At 39.5% G+C, this 18,022-nt stretch overlaps 1 protein-coding gene across 2 annotated transcripts; it reads left to right on the top strand.

The window, feature by feature from the left end:
* Window positions 1-359: 359 nt before the first annotated feature.
* SLC25A46 (solute carrier family 25 member 46) lies at window positions 360-16,509 on the top strand. 2 transcript variants are annotated; one of them, XM_074812325.1, is made up of 8 exons: window positions 360-719; window positions 2,635-2,677; window positions 5,203-5,260; window positions 5,783-5,860; window positions 6,562-6,662; window positions 10,772-10,828; window positions 11,305-11,362; window positions 14,477-16,509. In XM_074812325.1, the coding sequence occupies exons 1-8, from the start codon at window positions 467-469 to the stop codon at window positions 15,053-15,055; spliced, it is 1,227 nt and encodes a 408-aa protein (XP_074668426.1). In that variant the 5' UTR covers window positions 360-466; the 3' UTR covers window positions 15,056-16,509. The 2 variants fall into 2 exon arrangements, with proteins under 2 accessions (XP_074668426.1, XP_074668427.1); XM_074812326.1 differs by lacking the exon at window positions 10,772-10,828.
* The last annotated feature ends 1,513 nt before the right edge of the window (window positions 16,510-18,022 follow it).

The following is an 18,022-nucleotide window of genomic DNA, read 5'->3' as shown; positions in this document are numbered from 1 at the left end:
CACCGATTTCAGCTAGGCTGGGAGTTCACCCAGGAGGTGTGAAAGGGCCAGGAGCTGTGCGGGCAGAGGGCTTCTCTACGAGCCAGGAGGATAGCAGAGCCCTCTTTAACTCCTCCGCAAAGGCCAAGTCCAGACCAGAAACGCGCAAAGCTCCGCCTCCCCTCCCTGACTCGGACCCGCTCGGCCGAGCCGGCCCGCCGAAGGGACAGAGGGCGCCCTTCCCCGCGGAACCCAACCCCCACCGCGCTCCTCCCCGAGCCGGGCAGGAGGAGAGACACTATTGGTCCAGCCCGCCGTCGGCCCCGCCTCCTTCCCGATCACGTGGCGGCAGTTCGGCTTCAGTTCGGCTCCGGCAGGGTGCGGCCTCGGGCTTCGCGGCCGGAAGTGGCGATCGGGGCGGCTGGGTGCGCGCTCCCTGCTGCCGGCCGGCCCGTGCGCGGCCCCCTTCCTGCCTTCCTCCCCCGCCATGCACCCGCGGCGCCCCGAGGGCTTCGACGGCCTGGGCTACCGTGGGGGCGGCCGGGAGGAGCCGGGCCCCGGCGCCAGGCCCTTCAGCAGCGCCTCGGAGCTGGGCCACTGGGTGACCAGCCCGCCCGACATCCCCGGCAGCCGCAACCTGCACTGGGGGGAGAAGACGCCGCCGTACGGGGCGGGAACCCCCCTGGGGGGCGCCGGCCTCAACGAGGAGCCCAGCCTCGGAGCAGGCGGCCCCGGCGCCGGTAAGGGAGCGCCTGGCCCGGTGGGGCAGCCAGCTTCTCGCCGTTCCGCCTGTCCCTCGCTTGTCTCCGGCCCCCGCGCTCCCAGGGCGGTGCTCCGGCCGCCCAGTACTGCGTGACCCGCCGAGGCGGGAAAGGGTGAGCAGGCGGCGGCCACGGGCCGTGCCGCGGCTTGATCGCGCCCGTTCGAGCGCCGCCCGGGTGTGCTGGCGCTCACTGCCACAGCGCCGCGCCCAGAGGCGCGTTGCAGCCTGGCGGTGGTGAAGCGCCAGGAAAATGGTCCTTTAGAAGAAAGAGAGCCTCCTCGTCGCCTGTTGCATTCTAGCACCGGCTTTGCTGTGAGGCACCGTGTAGTTACACGCAAATACGATTGAGAGTGCCAGAATGCACCCTGCACCTTCTAGTTAAGCGGCGTGTGGTCATCTCCCCATTGCCCATGTAAATAATACCCTGCAGAAATACTCCCGTCTCCTGTAAGGGCAGGAAGTACCTTTGGGTCTTACAGTGTATTTTGGTATTTAGTCAGTGTTGATATTTCAGACTTTGTGTCTTCTGGCTGCTTTCTTATGCTGAAAAAGTACAAGGAGTATGGCATGAGCTGCTGAAGTAAACACACCCCCCACTCCACCCCTCCCCCACCCCCGCATGATAGGGAAGGGACCGTGGAACTGGTAGAATTTGAGGAAGCAAGTGTTCAAGTCTTTTCCAGTAATCGTTGGGAAACAGCAGAAGTATGGTATCATTTTATGTCCTTGTGAACTTGAGGTGGAGTAAGAAAAACCTGCTAAATCTAGGCTGCTGAACATTGTCTCTAATTAAAAGGATGTTCTGGATATACACTTCAGTATCAAAGTTTTATGACATACTAATTTATTTAAAATTGAATTGTAATCGGTGAGTCATCTTTTTTTAATCTGTGGTGCAATACTTTTGTTCAGGTCTTATGAGTACAACCTGTAGCTGGACTTCCATCCATGCAAGCACTACTTAGAGCACTAAAATATTCTTAGGTACTTGGATTCTACCTTTCTTTGTTTGTCCTATTGCTCATGGAGGGTATATAGATTCTGCATTTTGGAGGACAGATAAGGGGTTGCTGAATCACTGAGTCCAGCTTCTGCAAATGGAGAGAGTTTTAACATTCCCCTTAATGACGGCTGCTCACGTCTATGTGGAGCTCCACTGAAGTTAGTGGCATTACCCATACTTACAACCTGTTTGCACCTTCTAGATTGTAGCACTGAGCATTAACTTTCAGTTGCCTTTACAGTTCTGATACTCTTATTAAAATCTCTTCTGGTAATTTCCCATGTGTAAATGTCGGTCTGGTAGCAGACAACAGAGAATTGAACCAATTACTCTTGTTGCAATTTTTAACAGTTCTCTAGTAACTAGATTTTTGCAAAGGAGTGGAGGTAAATAACTGACTTGAAAATTTACATCATGATGTTATGTCATCAATGGCGTTTTGTGTTATTTTTCCCAAAGTTTCTCTTTTTGCCATTTTCGGGTTTAAAATTAATTTCACCTCAGATATCTAAATTTGTTACAGAATTGTTGTAAACTGTCATACATGCTAACTTTTTCAGTGGTTGATTTCAGTTAGATTTTTTAGATATTAAAATATTCTCTGTTTTACTTTTCACTTTGTTACTTTTTTTTCCCATCTAGATGTTTCAAGACAATAATAATTTTATTTATAGAAGTATGTACAAACTCAAATGCAGTCCAAAGTGCAAATGTTCCTGGGGGAATAATTTTTATGTCCTCTTGCTGAGTTGCCATGAATGTTGTGGTTCAGTGCTTGTAATTTTCTGAAGCAAGTACAGTATAAAATTAGTTTTTCAGATCTCCTGCATGGCATTCTCTCCTGCTTTGTGATTACCACTGCTGTATAATCTGTTTTCATTTTTTTCAGAGCAGTTGAACAGGTTTGCAGGCTTTGGTATTGGCCTTGCAAGGTAAGAGTTGTGTAGTGATTTTCAATGATAATGAAGTAGTAAAGTTATAGTTGTCTTATAATGCCTAGGTACACTTTTGTTTTGTGTTTTTATGCCAGTAGACTTATGCAGTTGAAATGCCTTTAGAAACCTACTACCTGAAATCCATGTAGGTTTCTGTTCTCTTTAACTGAAGTGGTTCCCAAAGTTATTTAATCAGCAGTGAATATAAAAAACAGTTTTTCATATGGTATGCCATACATATATGATATGCGTACCCTATCAGAGCAATCTGAAAATAACACCAGAAAACTGTTTTCATGTTTGCCACTTATATTAATATTTTTAGGTGATGCGACTGTTTCCTAAGAAGGTGAAAATGTGTTCAAGTATATTATCAAAGTATCCTGGAATAGTAATGTTGACCGGGCCAAGTGGTCTGATGACCATTTTATTCTTTATTATGGTGACACTGATTATTGATAGTATTTTTGGGAAAGTGGTGTACTTTAACATGCTTAACATTTTCAGAGTCAAGTGTAAGGATCATGATAAGCTTAGGATTTTTTGTAGCATGCCTACTGAGTCATACTCACCTGATCAGGTTTTTCATGGTCTGTGTATTGATGCAAATTCTGAAAGGTGGGACATGGGGTTTTTTGTCTTGAAAAAGTTAGGAATGTAAAAAGTTTTACTCTTTATTAACCTGAATGTGAGACTTCTCAGAGAAAAGTGCTTCTCTCTTCAGAATGTGAGACTACTTGTCACTTAGCCAGTTAGACTGACGTGGGAAGCTATGTCAGTTGAGGTTCTTATAATGTACTTAAAGAGGAGGACCTTTTACTTGACTACCAGCCTGTCCTGCTCCTTACCCCATTGTTATCAGCCTTGATATCCATCAGAACCTCTTTTAACCAGTTTGACTCACTAAAACAGAAGTCAAAGTCAATGAAGGAGCTGGATTATTTTTTGCTGTTTCAGTTAGGTTTATTTGTCTGGGAACTGACTAGCTGTGAAGGCCAGCAGACACCAGGTAACTGGCCCAGAGAGAGAAGTGATAAAGGAGGAGGACTAAGAATGACCGTTTTTGGCAAGCACTGAGTTGCTTAAATTAGATATCCCATCTCATGAAACTGCCTGTCCCTGTTCTCCCAGTGCTTCTCTTGCAGTGGCTCAGTTTGCTCATTCAGACCCCTTGATGAGCCTGTTGTTTGCTAAAATAAGAGTTAATGGGGGAGAGGGGGAATAACTATCCCACCCCAAACGTGTGGAGTTGTTTGATTTCTTGCCAACCTTATCAAGCTGAATGAGCTCAGACGAGTACTAGCAAAGGAGTGAAGCCATAGGGTGGGAACATGTTGATCATCTTCAGAAGCAGAGAGGTGTTAGCATGGCTCAGTTGTCCTTTTGAACTATAAGCTTTGATTTAATCAAGCATGACAAAGTTTTCCACATCCTGAGCACCATGACCACAAGGACTAAAGTGAGCATGTGGTTTTGGGAAAGAGAGCTGATCAGCATTGTATTGGTGCCTAGAGCAGTTCTCCCTGCTTTTGCTTTTGAATTTGTATCAGATCACTTGTCAGATATACATGGTTCAAGTCAGAAATCTTGTAGAAAACACCTGAAATAAAAGTTTAGTTTTTGTGAGGCTAGTTGAGTTGGCTACCAGGAGGCCTTAATGGATAGCAGCCGGAGTCCAGGGAAAGTTTCACCTCTTTTGGTAGTAGCAAACTACTAATTAGCTCAATGGTTATGAAACTGCAGACTCAGAACTTTTCTGTGACAACTAGTACTTGTTTACCCAGTAAGTCCCTATAAGAGATCTACCCCAGATGATCCGGTAGGTCGATGGTCAGAGCTGTTGCTTGGGATGCTTAGACAAAGCCTGGAGGTTTCGCTTTTCTAATCCATATCCCAGGTTTGAGCCACATGCAGGTAAGTACGCTGATCACTCAGGCACTTTGAGATTAAATGGGAAGTTTCTCTGCATGGCTGTGACCAGGAATCCTACTTTAGAACTGAGAGAACCATCCTATGAAGGTTTGATTGCAATACCATTTCTGGGGGTGAAGGGAGAGTTGGTTTTGGGCAGTAGCATTTTCTGATGAAAAAAATGTCAGCTGTTAGTACCAGTCCTCTGGCCCTGCTAAGGAGAGTCTTGATTAATAATGGGGTACACAGAATTGACATAAAACTGGATACTAATGCTTTCGTAATTAATGGCTCTGTCCTGTCTTGTTTCCTTATATTTTGGGCAGGGAAGGTTTAAGCAATTTGGTACATTGTTTTGCCTATAAAAATAGATACATTTTTTATATATATATATGTGGGTTTTTTCATAGTGAGTGCATGTGTCAGTTTTTTTGATACTTGTTCCTTTATAGCAGTGGCAGGCTATCACGTAGCCATCCAAAATGCCTCATTAATTCACTAGATAATTATAGTTTTTCCAAATACTAATCTAATGTTAGACAATAATAACAAGCCTTTCCTAATAAATTTACAATGGTTTCCCATGCTTTAAATACACTTTTCTTTTAAAGCCTATTTACAGAAAATGTGTTGGCACATCCTTGCATTGTTCTACGTCGTCAGTGTCAGGTATGTCTCTTACGTTATCTCTTACAGTCAGAGCTCCTGTGTAGTGTCATAGTTCTGTGTTTTCATACTCTGTAGAGCATAAGGAAGCTGTACAAGTCTTAGGGAGATGCTGCCATATTAAGATGTTTTTATTTGTAGCGTACATGTTTTCCATTCTGAAATTTAACTTACCTTGAACATTATTACTCATTTTTGTTTGGACAGTGGAAAATTAATTACAGCAAGTAGGTGTTTGAGTCTGCAGAACGACTTCCAGATGCCCACTTACAAGCAGAATGCTTTATTTCCAATATTTTCTGGTTTATGCTTGCTTTATTGTTTACATTTTCAGCATTCAAATACTTAAGTTCTGCCTGTTCCCATAAATTTCAGGAAGAATTTATTCATAATTTGGTCACTTTAGCTGATCTTCAGAGAGAAAGTCCTTATTTTGGAAGTGTTTTTTCCTTTAGAGTTAAAACATCTGCAATTATTTATGAAATACTGCCATTTATAAAAAACAGCCATTTATGTTTTTAACAGGTTAACTATCATGCTCGGAATTATCATCTCACTCCGTTTACTATTGTCAATATTATGTACAGCATCAATAAGACACAGGTCAGTGTTTGGTGTCAGACTGTATTTGAGCAGTGAAGATTGCTATAGCACATATGTACATTGACATCTTTAACTCTTTATGTAACTGGTGGTTAAAAACATGGCCATTGTAAGGGTTTGTTATTTTTATGGTTGCAGAAGTGTTTCAAGAAGATCATTGTCAATTATTTTTTTTAAGTAGTGTAGTATTTAGTCGGGAAGATTGCAGATGTTAGAAAACAAAAGGTCCCTGAAAATTTGTTTCATTAGGATTCTGAAAAATAATTAGTCTTTATGTGGATAAAGAGATTATCCGGATGATGACTTCCAAAGATAGTATTGCATGAATTTCCAGTTCTGCATGGGAATCCTGAAATTCAGATCAGAGACAGTAAGAAAAAGACACTCTGTATTTCTTATGGATGTGCTTGAACATCTTGAGCTCATTTTGTCCATAGAAAATGATGTTAAGTTTATAATACAGAGAATTAACAGTGGCCTCCAGAATAGTTGACAACAGTTTGAAATTACTGAAGAACAAATGTTTCTTCAGAGGTGAAAAGTTACTTAGCCCCTAAATTTAGTGATAGTGAAGTTTAATGGTAGAATTGTAGCCCTGTACAGTCTGAATTTGCTGAAATTTTATAAAAATTAGTAAGTTTATAAGATTTTTGAGTTTTATGTTGCATGGATCAAGATGTATTGCATATTTCAAAACACAGGGTCCAAGAGCTCTCTGGAAAGGAATGGGCAGCACTTTCATTGTTCAGGGCATAACCCTGGGAACAGAAGGCATCATCAGTGAATTCACACCTTTGCCAAGGTATTGCATTTGTTTTTTACTGTTTCTTACAAATTGGTCTTCAGTTGTTGACTTACATTCAAAGTGTTAGGAATGTAAGGAATGAAAAATTTTACTTGATTAGAATTGTCAGACACTGAATAGGGATTTTCAGCACAGTGTGGTTGTTTTGGCAAAGACAACCTGTTAAATTAGTGAGAGACTCTTCCTGGGAGCTTTGTATATTTGTTATGTTTGCCTACTGGTCTGAGCATAGAAATAACATAGCAAATTGGTCTTCAGTATAATTCTACTGTAATAAAAGAATTCATAAGTTTCTTTTTGTATTGTGTGGTTCTAGCAAATACCATGTCTAAGGTAAAAAGTCCTGATTTCCTTAATACAGAAAACTTGCATGTCTGGTGAGCCAGCACTGACATCCTGCTGAACATTTTCAGTCTTTGGTAGATAAGAGAATAGCATGCATTAATAAATGAGAAGACATGGTAAATAAGAGTCTATGTGGCTGTCAGCTTTGTCTTCTGTCCTCCTTTGCCAACAACTATGTGTACATTGTTCAGTATTCTTATAATAAAGGGCTTACAACTAAAAATGAGTGCCTTCATTTAAAGAAATATGCACCATTCTACTTCACTGTGTCCATCTTTGGCTACAGTGGTTTAATAATTTTTTATTTTGATTTGTTACTCTGCCTACTTTTTATGCTGAACTGTAACTCCAGGATTATGGTGAAACATTGTGATGTCTTTCTGCTTTGAGATACAAGTTTTATAAAGAATTTTTGTCTGAAGACTTTTTATCAGTGTTTTGGTTTATAACTGTCCAGAGCTAACAGTAAGGGCTGATGACTGTAATAATATATATTGTCAGCTTTGTTACAGATATTTTAAGAGTAAGCAGGTTGTGTGAGAGAATTTATTACGTAAAGTAACTAAAACTTAGTGAAATGCAAGGAAATAATCAAAACTTAGGAAAAGATAGTTAACAGTTACAGGCCACACATTGAAGCCAGTAAAATGATAAAGTCCTGTCTCGGAAAATATATTAGGGAGGCAGGCAAGTAGTTGGATTTAAGGCTGGTTAAGGCTGAATGGACCAGTCAGCTTGAGAATTGTGTAAGCTTTCGGAAGAGACAAGTGCCTATTTTTAATGCGTGGACAGAGACCAAGTACTTAAGGAACGTGGAAACTGACCTGGTTTTAAAGATGATAAATGTAGGCAGGCTGAATCAAACTACTATTATGATGCATGCATACTAATAAAAGTAAGTCTTTGCAGGTTCTGGCATTCATCAAAAGTATTAGCAAAAGCATTTTTTACTTAAATTGTGTGGAGTGTGTTTTTAAGTTTTTTGGACAGCTCTGTCTCATATGCATGAAATTCCCAGGTGTACACTTTCCTGTGACTTGTTCATGTTTTTAAATACTGCTGTAGGGGATGCTTAAGTTCATGAGATGTGATACAGTGTTTATATTTTCATAGTTCTGATTTCTGTCCAATGTGAGCAAGGATTTTCTTCTTGTGGGCCAGTTGTTCAGAAGTTTGAAAAGTAAGCTGGTGATGGTGCCAAGAGAAGCAATCCTTTCTGCTAGTACCTGCTCATTTCTCCCTCAGTGCTAGTGCCAACACAGTATATGAACAGTCACAAAATGAGCTGTACTGGGGAAGTGATCTGGCTAAAATGGTTGTCTTGTATGTGTACATACATACAGTTTTCTACCTTTTTAATGGTAGCGTGCATGTTTGGGCTATCACAGGGAGGTGAAGGTTATTGCTTATAGCAAATCTGGTTTAAAAGGTTATTTAACTACATTATCAAGCTCCAGATGACACAAGAAAGTCAGATGTGAATTTCAACTCTATATCATAATACAATAAAAGAATCTCTCTGTTTTAGGAGAGGGGCCCAGAAATGGGTGTTAACATTTTTGTGGCGAGTTAAATGTGATTCTGTACTAGACAAACTCATTCTGTAATTGTTCTTCCACTGCAGGAATAGTTATACCTAGTGGATTGACAGGTTAGGCTTTCACACATTTGTTTGGCTGGTTTAATTTTCCACATCTTTTAAGTATTATGGCTCAGTGGATGTAATCCAAGTGTCTGAAATATATAATGGTAAATGATCTTCCCTTCCTCTTTAGTGACTGACATACGTATTTAGGAAAGTGATAGCTACTAGTAACACACAATTCTTCAGAAAGTGTAAAGAGGTTCCTGTCTTGGGTTAGAGTTGTTGTTTTAACTACAGGTAGTGGGTGAGTGTGATTCCTGGACAAGAATTGAAGCTGAACACTTTATACCTTGATATTAAAAATGCATAGACTAGTGTGTCCAGCATTTCAGACGGAAATATATTTACCTCATAGCTATTTACCAAATGTATGGTAAATACATTTGGTATTTGTTATCTTGAGCTAGGTGGGATTGCATTTTCCATCAAGTGAAGTGTAGTTAACATTTACTGCTCATATTTTGAAGTGTGTAACTAGAAGATACTACTTTAAAGGGATTTTTTTTAAAGTCACCTTTGTATTAAACTCAAGGGTTTTCTTTTGTTTTACCAGGATATGCTAAAGATTGGTTATAAGCCAAAAGACTTGAGTTAAGTCTGTACAGAATTACTAAGCAGCTATTAGTCTAACCTCTTGTACTTGATTTGGTCTTGTCTAACACTGTCAGAATGCAATTTAGGTTTTCAGAAAAAAAAAACACAACTGGGTAAACATAATCTCAAAGAACAGAAAAAGCATAACCAAACCAAAACATGATAAAATAATGTATGTTGGTAAAAGAAGACTACTGAGATTTTAAAATAATTCAATATTCCCTGAAAATGGCTTTAGGAGTACATAAGGAAGCAAAATAAATGCAAAACACTAAAGCCAGAAGCTGTGAGAGCTGCAGAAACCGTACTAATAATTGAAAGCTTTTCTGATAGGATATCTAACAGGCCGAAATAACTTTTAAAAGTTAAGCATGATTTATTAAATGTGTTGCTGATGTCTTTCCACTATGGGAAATCCTGCAACATAAACCAATAGTGGAACACCAATAGAAAAACTGGATGTTGACACCCATCTAAGAAATGCTTGAGAGTAGCATGCTCTTATCCATAGTGTCATGGTTTGAACCCAGAAGGCAACTGAGCACTGTGCCACTTCTCTCACCCTTCCCACCTACCAGCGCTGGGAAGGAGAAAATTAATCAAAAGGCTCAGGAATGGAGATAAGGACAGAGGGGGGTAGCTCACCCTTTGTGGTCACAGGCAAAAGACAGGTGCATTAGGGGAAGGAAACAAGAACATCACTTTAAATCAAACACTAACAACAATGGCACTTAACGGACAGAGTGGGACAGTGAGAAGCATTACCATATCTTAAAAACACCTCCCCCCCACCCTTCACTTCTTGCCAGGCTCAGTTTTGTTCCCGATATCTCTCCCTCCTCCCTCAGCAGCACAGGGGTTGGGGATGGGGGGTGCAGGCAGTCCGCTGCTTCTTCCTCCAAGGTGGGGGGGAAACACTTCTGCATTCTTCCCCTGCTCTGTGTGGCGTCCCTCTCATGGCAGACAGTCCTCCACAAACTCTCTCTGCTGTGACTCCTCCCCATGGGATGCATTCTTCTCGAGATGCTCCAGTGTGGGTCACCCCCACGTGTTGCAGTCCTCCCAGCGCTGAACTACAACAGTGGGGGCTTCTTTCTCCCACAGAGTCCCGGGGGTCCTCCACAGGCTGAAGGCCGATCTCTGCTCCTCCGGTGACCTCCATGGGTGGCAGGGGGGTGGCCCTGCTGTCTCACCACGGGATACAGGGGGGTCTCTGCTCTGGTGCACCTCCCCCCCCTTCCTCCTCCTTCCTTCCACTGACCTCAGTGTTTGCATAGATGTCCTTGTAACACCTCCTCATGAGTCCCAATCCCCTTTCAGGTTCCCCTTCTTAAATACCTTATCACAGAGGCATGGCCACTGTCTCTGGCTCAGCCTTGGCCAGAGGCAGGTTCTACTTGGAGCCAGGGGAGTTTTCCAGAAGCTTCTCACAGGGGCCACTGCTGTAGCCCCCTCCCCTGCTACCAAAAACCCTGCCACATAAACCCAGCACACATAGTAAGGTAAATACTTTTCTTTTTAGGGAGATTTCACATAAATGGAACCTCAAGCAGATAGGTGGACACCTTCTACTCAAAGGGTAGGTATAGCATGTGATATTACCTTGTGTCTTATTATCTGAACGTTAATAAAACTACTAATTGTACGTTAGTTTAATTGGCAGCTATGGTTACTTGACAGGGTGCTAATAATAATAATTTTCAAGTTTTGATTTTTTTTGAACAATCTTGATTGCATACACCAGTTTCACAGATTTTCTCTTACTAGACCCCTGTGTCTGTATGGAACCTGACTAATTTAAAAGATTAGATTCTTTTAGTAATTACTATATCTGAGAGACCTGAATAAGTCTGGTCACAGAGAAATAAAATTTAACAGAACTTCAGATTGAAGTTTATATCAACTTGTTGATGTGCATTTTAATAATTGAGTTACGGTTTGTTAATTTTCTCTCAGGCATGACTTGGTAGATAACTTTATCAATTTTCAGATGCATATTTGGCTAAAATTATAGTATTGCCATGACCTTAATTCTTATCTTGTTAATTTCTACAGTTTAACACATGTGATAGCAATGCCTTTTTATTCTGCGAGCCTGATTGAAACTGTGCAGGTAACTTACATATATTTACAACAGTTTAAAAGATACTGTTATGCTCTTTATAGATTAGATTATGTGGAGAAGTGAGTCTTTGGCTTTGGATTCAGGTTTATGTGGCAGTAGTTGTATTTGTTTTGCTTGAAGCTGTATGACTAAGTAAATACGTTATCTCAGCTAATATGATGGATATATTTACTATCTTGTCTAAATCTAGTATACGAAAGGACATTTAATAGAGGTAGTTGGAATATATTGTCTGTGAAATAAGGACAAGTTACACCTATATGTTCTAGCAGATAAACCATAAAGAAGTTTTTCTCATGTTACAATTTTAAAAAGACTTGCTAGGCAAGTTGTTGCAGTGACCCATTCCCCTGTAGCAACAGCAAAACTTTTCCATTAATTCAGCTTTGTTTTACTAAAATACTGAACTCTATTATTTCAGGACTGCTTTCATTCAGTCAACTTTTTGCATGTAAATTTTTGTCTAGTTTTTCCTTAGCCATAAAAATAAATAAATATCTGGACCTGTCACTTAGGATACAGCTTAACTTGTTCTGTAACTGTACAGAGTAACCCATAGCACTGTATTGCAGATTGCCTTTCAGTGAGTTGTTGCATCTCTTTCTGGAGAAAGAGACAGGGTTTAGCTATGCAGAAGTGCTCCAGGTTAATTCTTCCAGCTCACTCTCTATAATGAGTTGCTCTTAATTAACATGATAGTATCTTTGTGCAGTTAATGGAACTCTTACTGTAAAGTGAGCTCTCGTGGAGGGTGGTGCAGGATAGACACACTCATGTCATTAGGTCATCAAAATAATAAATTTCATCCATAGCATAGACAAGTTGTAAGTACTGTCAAGACTGATTTAGATCCAGCTGTTTAAACCTACAGTTCAACTGCTAGTGTATGTCTACAAAATCATGCTTTTTCTGTGGAGAAGAGGCAAACAAGGCTGACTTCTACAGTTTCTTAGTTTCAGCATGTACTTCAAAAGCAGGTGCTCTTAAGGGACAGGATTCTGCTCTGTGCAGAGGATCCAAACTTAAAGGAGCCAGAAGGTACTAGGAAGGCTGTTCTGTCCGAACTGGCCACATTATGGACTAATAGGACAGATGAAGTTAAACATCTGTATGTGGGGGTGTGTAGATGAACTCCCCAAAACAAACTCACATTCTCTAAAGTTGGTCTGTATTTAAGAAAGCCTTTTCCTCTCTCTTGTTGAATTGTTTTGAAAATAGTGTTCCACAAATCCAGGCTGAGCAGATCACTGAGTTTGTGGATGCCTTGGAAAGATTTAACTGGTCTTATACTGGAAAGCTGACTTAGGAAACTTCTATGTCCTGGGGAACAGGTTTACCCTGACTGTGCCGTAACTCTGGAACTAGAAACAGTAGTAGAACACTATCCGTGGTTTTTGAGTTCATAGCAGGCCACAGAATGGAATGTTTTATTCACGTATCTTACTGCTTGTATTTTGTCTGAAAGGATGTTATCTGTGTTGTTGGACATAGGAACATATTTACCAATAAATGATAAAAGAAAACATGATTTAGATTGTTTGCAAAATAAGTAATAAAGCAATTACTTATTTACTATAAAGCAGTTCAATACCAAAGCAATCAAAAACCCAAAACAGCCTCTCCCCCAGCCTTTTAGACAGGTGACAGTCTCTGTAAAGCATTGCTTATGAAAACAATCCCGCTGAGGTCTGAGGGTTTTAGGCTTAGTAGGTTCAACTGTCTGCAAGTATTTTACTGAATAGGTGTGTATATACTGTATGAAATGTACTTTCCAGTTTCTGGAAACATCATCATGAGCTTTCTTACTAGAAACACAACAGAGGTAATGATAGCATTTGTGCAGATTTTACTTATGCTGTATTAATCAGTGCAGGGAGGCAACTTGACTTAAGTTTACATTATATTCCTGTGCTGCAGGAGGACAATGACCAGTAGGAAACTATAAAAGTTAGATTGTGGGATTTGTTACCAACAGGTTTATATTAACTTTGATTGTGTTAATTCTGATAAACCATACTGTTCAACAGTATTAGTTTGACACACTTCTCCGAGTAAGTGTATTTCATCAAAATAACTGCAAATGGTAGAAATTTGTAGCTGTTGCATTACTGTTTTTGTCTTTAACATTTCAAACCACATGGTGGCGTGTTTGACAAAAGCAAGCACAGTTTTGAAGTGCAGTGACTACAATAGTACGGGGGAGAAGATGAGTCAGTAGGGATTATAATGCTTAACTTGGATTTAAAATCCAGAACAATGTTATGTTCTGAAGTATTTGAACTCTCTTCTGCACAGACTGACCATGAAGGCTTTGCAGGTGTAAGTCCTTCCCCAGAGTACTGAGGAGTGTTTTGGTGGTTTATGCTGGCATGAGGTCAGGACACAGCCAGCAGAGACTTGGGCATTGAGGGATAACTCCCAAATCCTGACTGAGTTTGTATAAGCGTTAGAAAGGGAAACAACGTCTTTAGCTTAATCTTACAGTCAGAGGTGGAGTATAATGGAGTAAATAATTACTAAGTGAATTCTTTATTTTCACTACATGAACAAAATATCTCTTTTCTAAGAGGCAGCAGGGGTAAAGAGCACTATTTTAGATGCAGATAATGAAATGGAAATGTTCAGAGCTGAACCTATTAAATTCATATTTAAAAATGGATCTTTCAAGGCAAGTTATGGAAGTCTTTATTATGCATATTCAAGTTCAAAGACTAGAGTTACAGTCCTTAAAGAAAAGAACTTTTAAATTAGATAAATACTTCCTGGCATTTTACTTCAGAAGTAGGCATTTTCAGTACATGACTGGTTTGACAACTGATACTTCCAGCAGTAGTCTGAAAGCTGAATTTCTTTGATAGTAACACAGAAAACTGGAATGTACATTAAATAAAGACTCTTTAAGATGGGTTTGGTTTTTTAAACGCAAGTTTATTTGAATGCTATGAGGAGTGTTAGAGCAAAGAATTTATATAGCTGTGTAGATATGATAGCATGCAAATGTTTAACTCTCTTATAAAGTTCAGAAGTGATAAAGTGTCAGTAGATGTCAGCATGGTTATGAAATAGACAGCACAAGTTGTAACTATTCCTCTGTGCTTGTAGAGCGAAATAATTCGAGATAATCCTGGCATCCTGGACTGTGTGAAAGAAGGAATCGGCAGAGTTGTAGGCATGGGAGTACCCCATAGCAAGCGTCTCCTTCCACTGATGGTCTTGACTTTTCCAACTGCTCTACACGGAGTCCTTCACTACATCATCAGTTCCATCATCCAGAAGCTTGTTTTATTTGTTCTGAAAAGGGATAATTCTCACAACCTTCCAACTGAGAGCTCCACTTCTGTGCAGAGCATGCTGGATGCGTATTTTCCAGAACTTATTGCTAGCTTTGCTGCTAGCCTTTGTGCTGATGTCATGCTTTACCCACTGGAGACAGTTTTACACCGCCTTCATATTCAGGGGACACGCACAATAATTGACAACACAGACCTTGGCTATGAAGTGCTTCCGATCAATACTCAGTATGAGGGAATGAGAGACTGTGTAAATACTATAAAACGGGAAGAAGGCATGCTAGGTTTTTATAAAGGATTTGGAGCTGTTATAGTACAGTATACCTTGCATGTGGCAGTTTTACAGCTTACCAAAATTATTTACTCAACACTGCTTCAAAACGTTTCTTAATCTGTTCAGGTGTGGATTTAGCACAGTGGATGTGATTGACTTACTAACCTAATTATTGTTTAAAAAACTTGTTTTAAAAATGGGGATATAGATTCCTAAGTGTAATTAAAGTACTGTTTAAATTTAAAATTATACATGCGAATTGAATATATAATGTGCAGTCACACGGAAGGGGATCAGATTTCAAATGTGGCTGGAGTGAGGATTTACCTTTCCTCTTACCAGTTTAACTGGCTTAAGAAATGGATATGAATTCTTAATATTTGCTTTATAAACATCACATCTGACATTTAATTTGGACTGTTAGCCAGTTCAAAGGAATTTATTTTCATAATTTGTAGGAACTTGCAAGTAGAAGACTGATGGGTTTACTGGTCTTCTAAAAATGTTTTCAACTTCACTGTTAATGGAGCCGTGAGCAAAATAGAAACTGTAAAAGTAACTTAAGTAGACATAAATGTCATAATTTACATAGAAGACTTCTTTGCGGCAGTGTGACAGAAGATGACGAAGAGGAATCCTTTGCTTTGTACAAAAATAACAAAAACTCGGGTTTGGGCTAAGTTGCACAGAATGCAAATTTGGCTGTCTTGCAGTTTGTTTGCAAGGCTTACAGTAACTAAAGCGTGTGAATAAAGCAAATTAGAAACTGATGTATGCATGTGTAAGTGCCATTTTTAGTTGACTTTCCACTCATAACTTCAGGGTTTAGTTTTACTCTGCTACTTCATATAAAAGTAGAATAATCTTACAAATGTATGTAGTATCAGTGTTCAAAGTGTATGGAAAGCTTAAAAAATTAATTGGCTATTTCTAGAGTTTCTCTTTTGTTAGATCAAAGATGTATTTACTTACTATTTAGCACTGATGTCCTTCATTTAAAGTCTCTGCTGGATTAAATACTTTGGAGCAAAATTAAGTCTTGTTTATGTGCAGGCAAACTACTGAAATGTACCATTTTTTCCCTCTTCCCATAGTAAATCAAGACTTTCAGTCTGAAAATGAGTTCTGATCAATCAAAATAACTTAGTCCTTGGTTTCATCAGTAAATATCATGAAAATTGGGGGGAATGATTTTTAACAAATAAGCATGTGTAGAGTAGCTTTTAAATTATATGAGAGGCTGCTGCCTTTTTCACACTTTCATGTGGCAAGTCTTATCCTTGCGAATACTGTAAATTGATGCGTGTATTAATCATTGTATAGTAATTACCACATATGGAAAGTAGTCATGGCAAAATAATGAAAAGGTGTTGCTGTTCATAAATCTGACTTTAAATCATTTGCAGGTCTATTTTGCTATTATTAGTCTAACTTTCATGTATTTTAAATGCATAAGTGTAGAAAAGAAAAGTATAGTGAACTTGGGAACTGTTTTTATTTTGAAATACTGTTAATTGCAAATTTAGTGTATAGAATTGAAGCAATGAAATAAAATGAGAATTCACTGTAAATATTTTGAAGTAATTCACTGAAGAGGCTCGTAAAGGAATCTCAATTTGTGGGTTATAGCTTATTCTGTAGACTTCAGAGTGGCTTTTTCAAGTTCCTCAACTTTCCTGAGTGCAAGAATATGTTGAATTAGACTACATGTAAGAACTTGGGTAAAATATTCAATTCCTGGTTTATATTTTTAAAGTTTCTGCGAGTATGAAGAGATCCATATCAGAGAATCATCCAGATTGGAAAGAATCTTGGCAGGCTGTCTAGTCCAAATTCCTGCTGTAAGCAAGGACAACACTGACTTCAGACCAGATTGTGCAGGCACTTTTCCAGTCAAGTTTTTAATTCCAACTTCTAATACACAAAACTGGCCTTTTCAAAGGTGTTAAATTCAACCGAAGCCAACTATTCCATCACAGTTTCCTTGAAGCAGTGACTAAGTGCATGTTGGAGACCAACATTTGCAGGTGTATCAGTGAAATTTGGCAATAATGTTTTTTAGGAATAAAATTTTAGGGAAGGCATTTTGTTATACAAAATGGAGGACATGCTTTTATGTATTCTGCAAAAGGGAAGATAGTGAGTTCTCAGCACTAGATAGTGTGCTAGAATATTAACTTGTGGCAAACACTGTTGCTTTCATTGCTGAGAGTTCTACAGCTCTAGTCCATGCTGAAGTCTCAGATCTGTAACTTTAAGCAGGGTGAGAAAGAATGCTGTCAATTTACAGCAACTGTACTGTGGTGGAAAAGCCATTTGCTTTGGGCTATTCTTTCTTGGTTGTCTTCCCATCAGTTAGAATGAACATGTTTTGATTCTTCATCTATACTTGCATTACCTTCCAAAAGAAGTAATACTCTGCTTTACCCAGAGTTGATATTTTTTGTCATGCAAAAATGTAAATGAATGTGGGGTGAAAAAAACCTTTTTTAACCTTTTTAATCTTAAGTGTACTGTTAACCAATTTCTGGTTTTCATTTGGATCTTAAATCTAGGTACTCAATTTTTAGCTCAAATGATCAATAGGTGGCTTTAGCAGGACGTACCACTGAAAACTACAGAATACTGAATTTCTGTAGAAAGTAAGTTCTTAATTTTCTGGCATATGAAAAATTGTTATGCACCCTGTCCTTCATGATACAAACAATTACTTTTTTGTACATTGTTTTTCTGTCTTTTTTTTCTGTTTTTGAAGAAAAGAGCTGATTTCAAGAAGGTACTGAGGAGAGACAGACTCAGTGTAATGTTCCCACCCAGTGAAGAATTACTTGTCTTCTTACCTGTGCATCTTAAAAGGAAAGCCTTGATGTGCGATAACTGACAATAGACCAGGAAGGAAACTTTGAGATATGAGGCCTGCTGGAAACCATTGCAATTAACTGCCTGTGTTGCTTTACAGACTGCCTTACAGATCAGACTTGACTTCTGGTTGTTAGAATAGAGCTTTTTAGATCTAACGTTGGTGTGAGTGCAGATCTACTGTACAGATGTACTTTGGGGCATACATGAGTTCATCTTGCTCTG

Source organism: Strix aluco, chromosome Z, assembly GCF_031877795.1.
Source record: "Strix aluco isolate bStrAlu1 chromosome Z, bStrAlu1.hap1, whole genome shotgun sequence".
NCBI lineage: Eukaryota > Metazoa > Chordata > Aves > Strigiformes > Strigidae > Strix > Strix aluco.
This window is presented reverse-complemented; position numbering and strand designations above follow the sequence as displayed.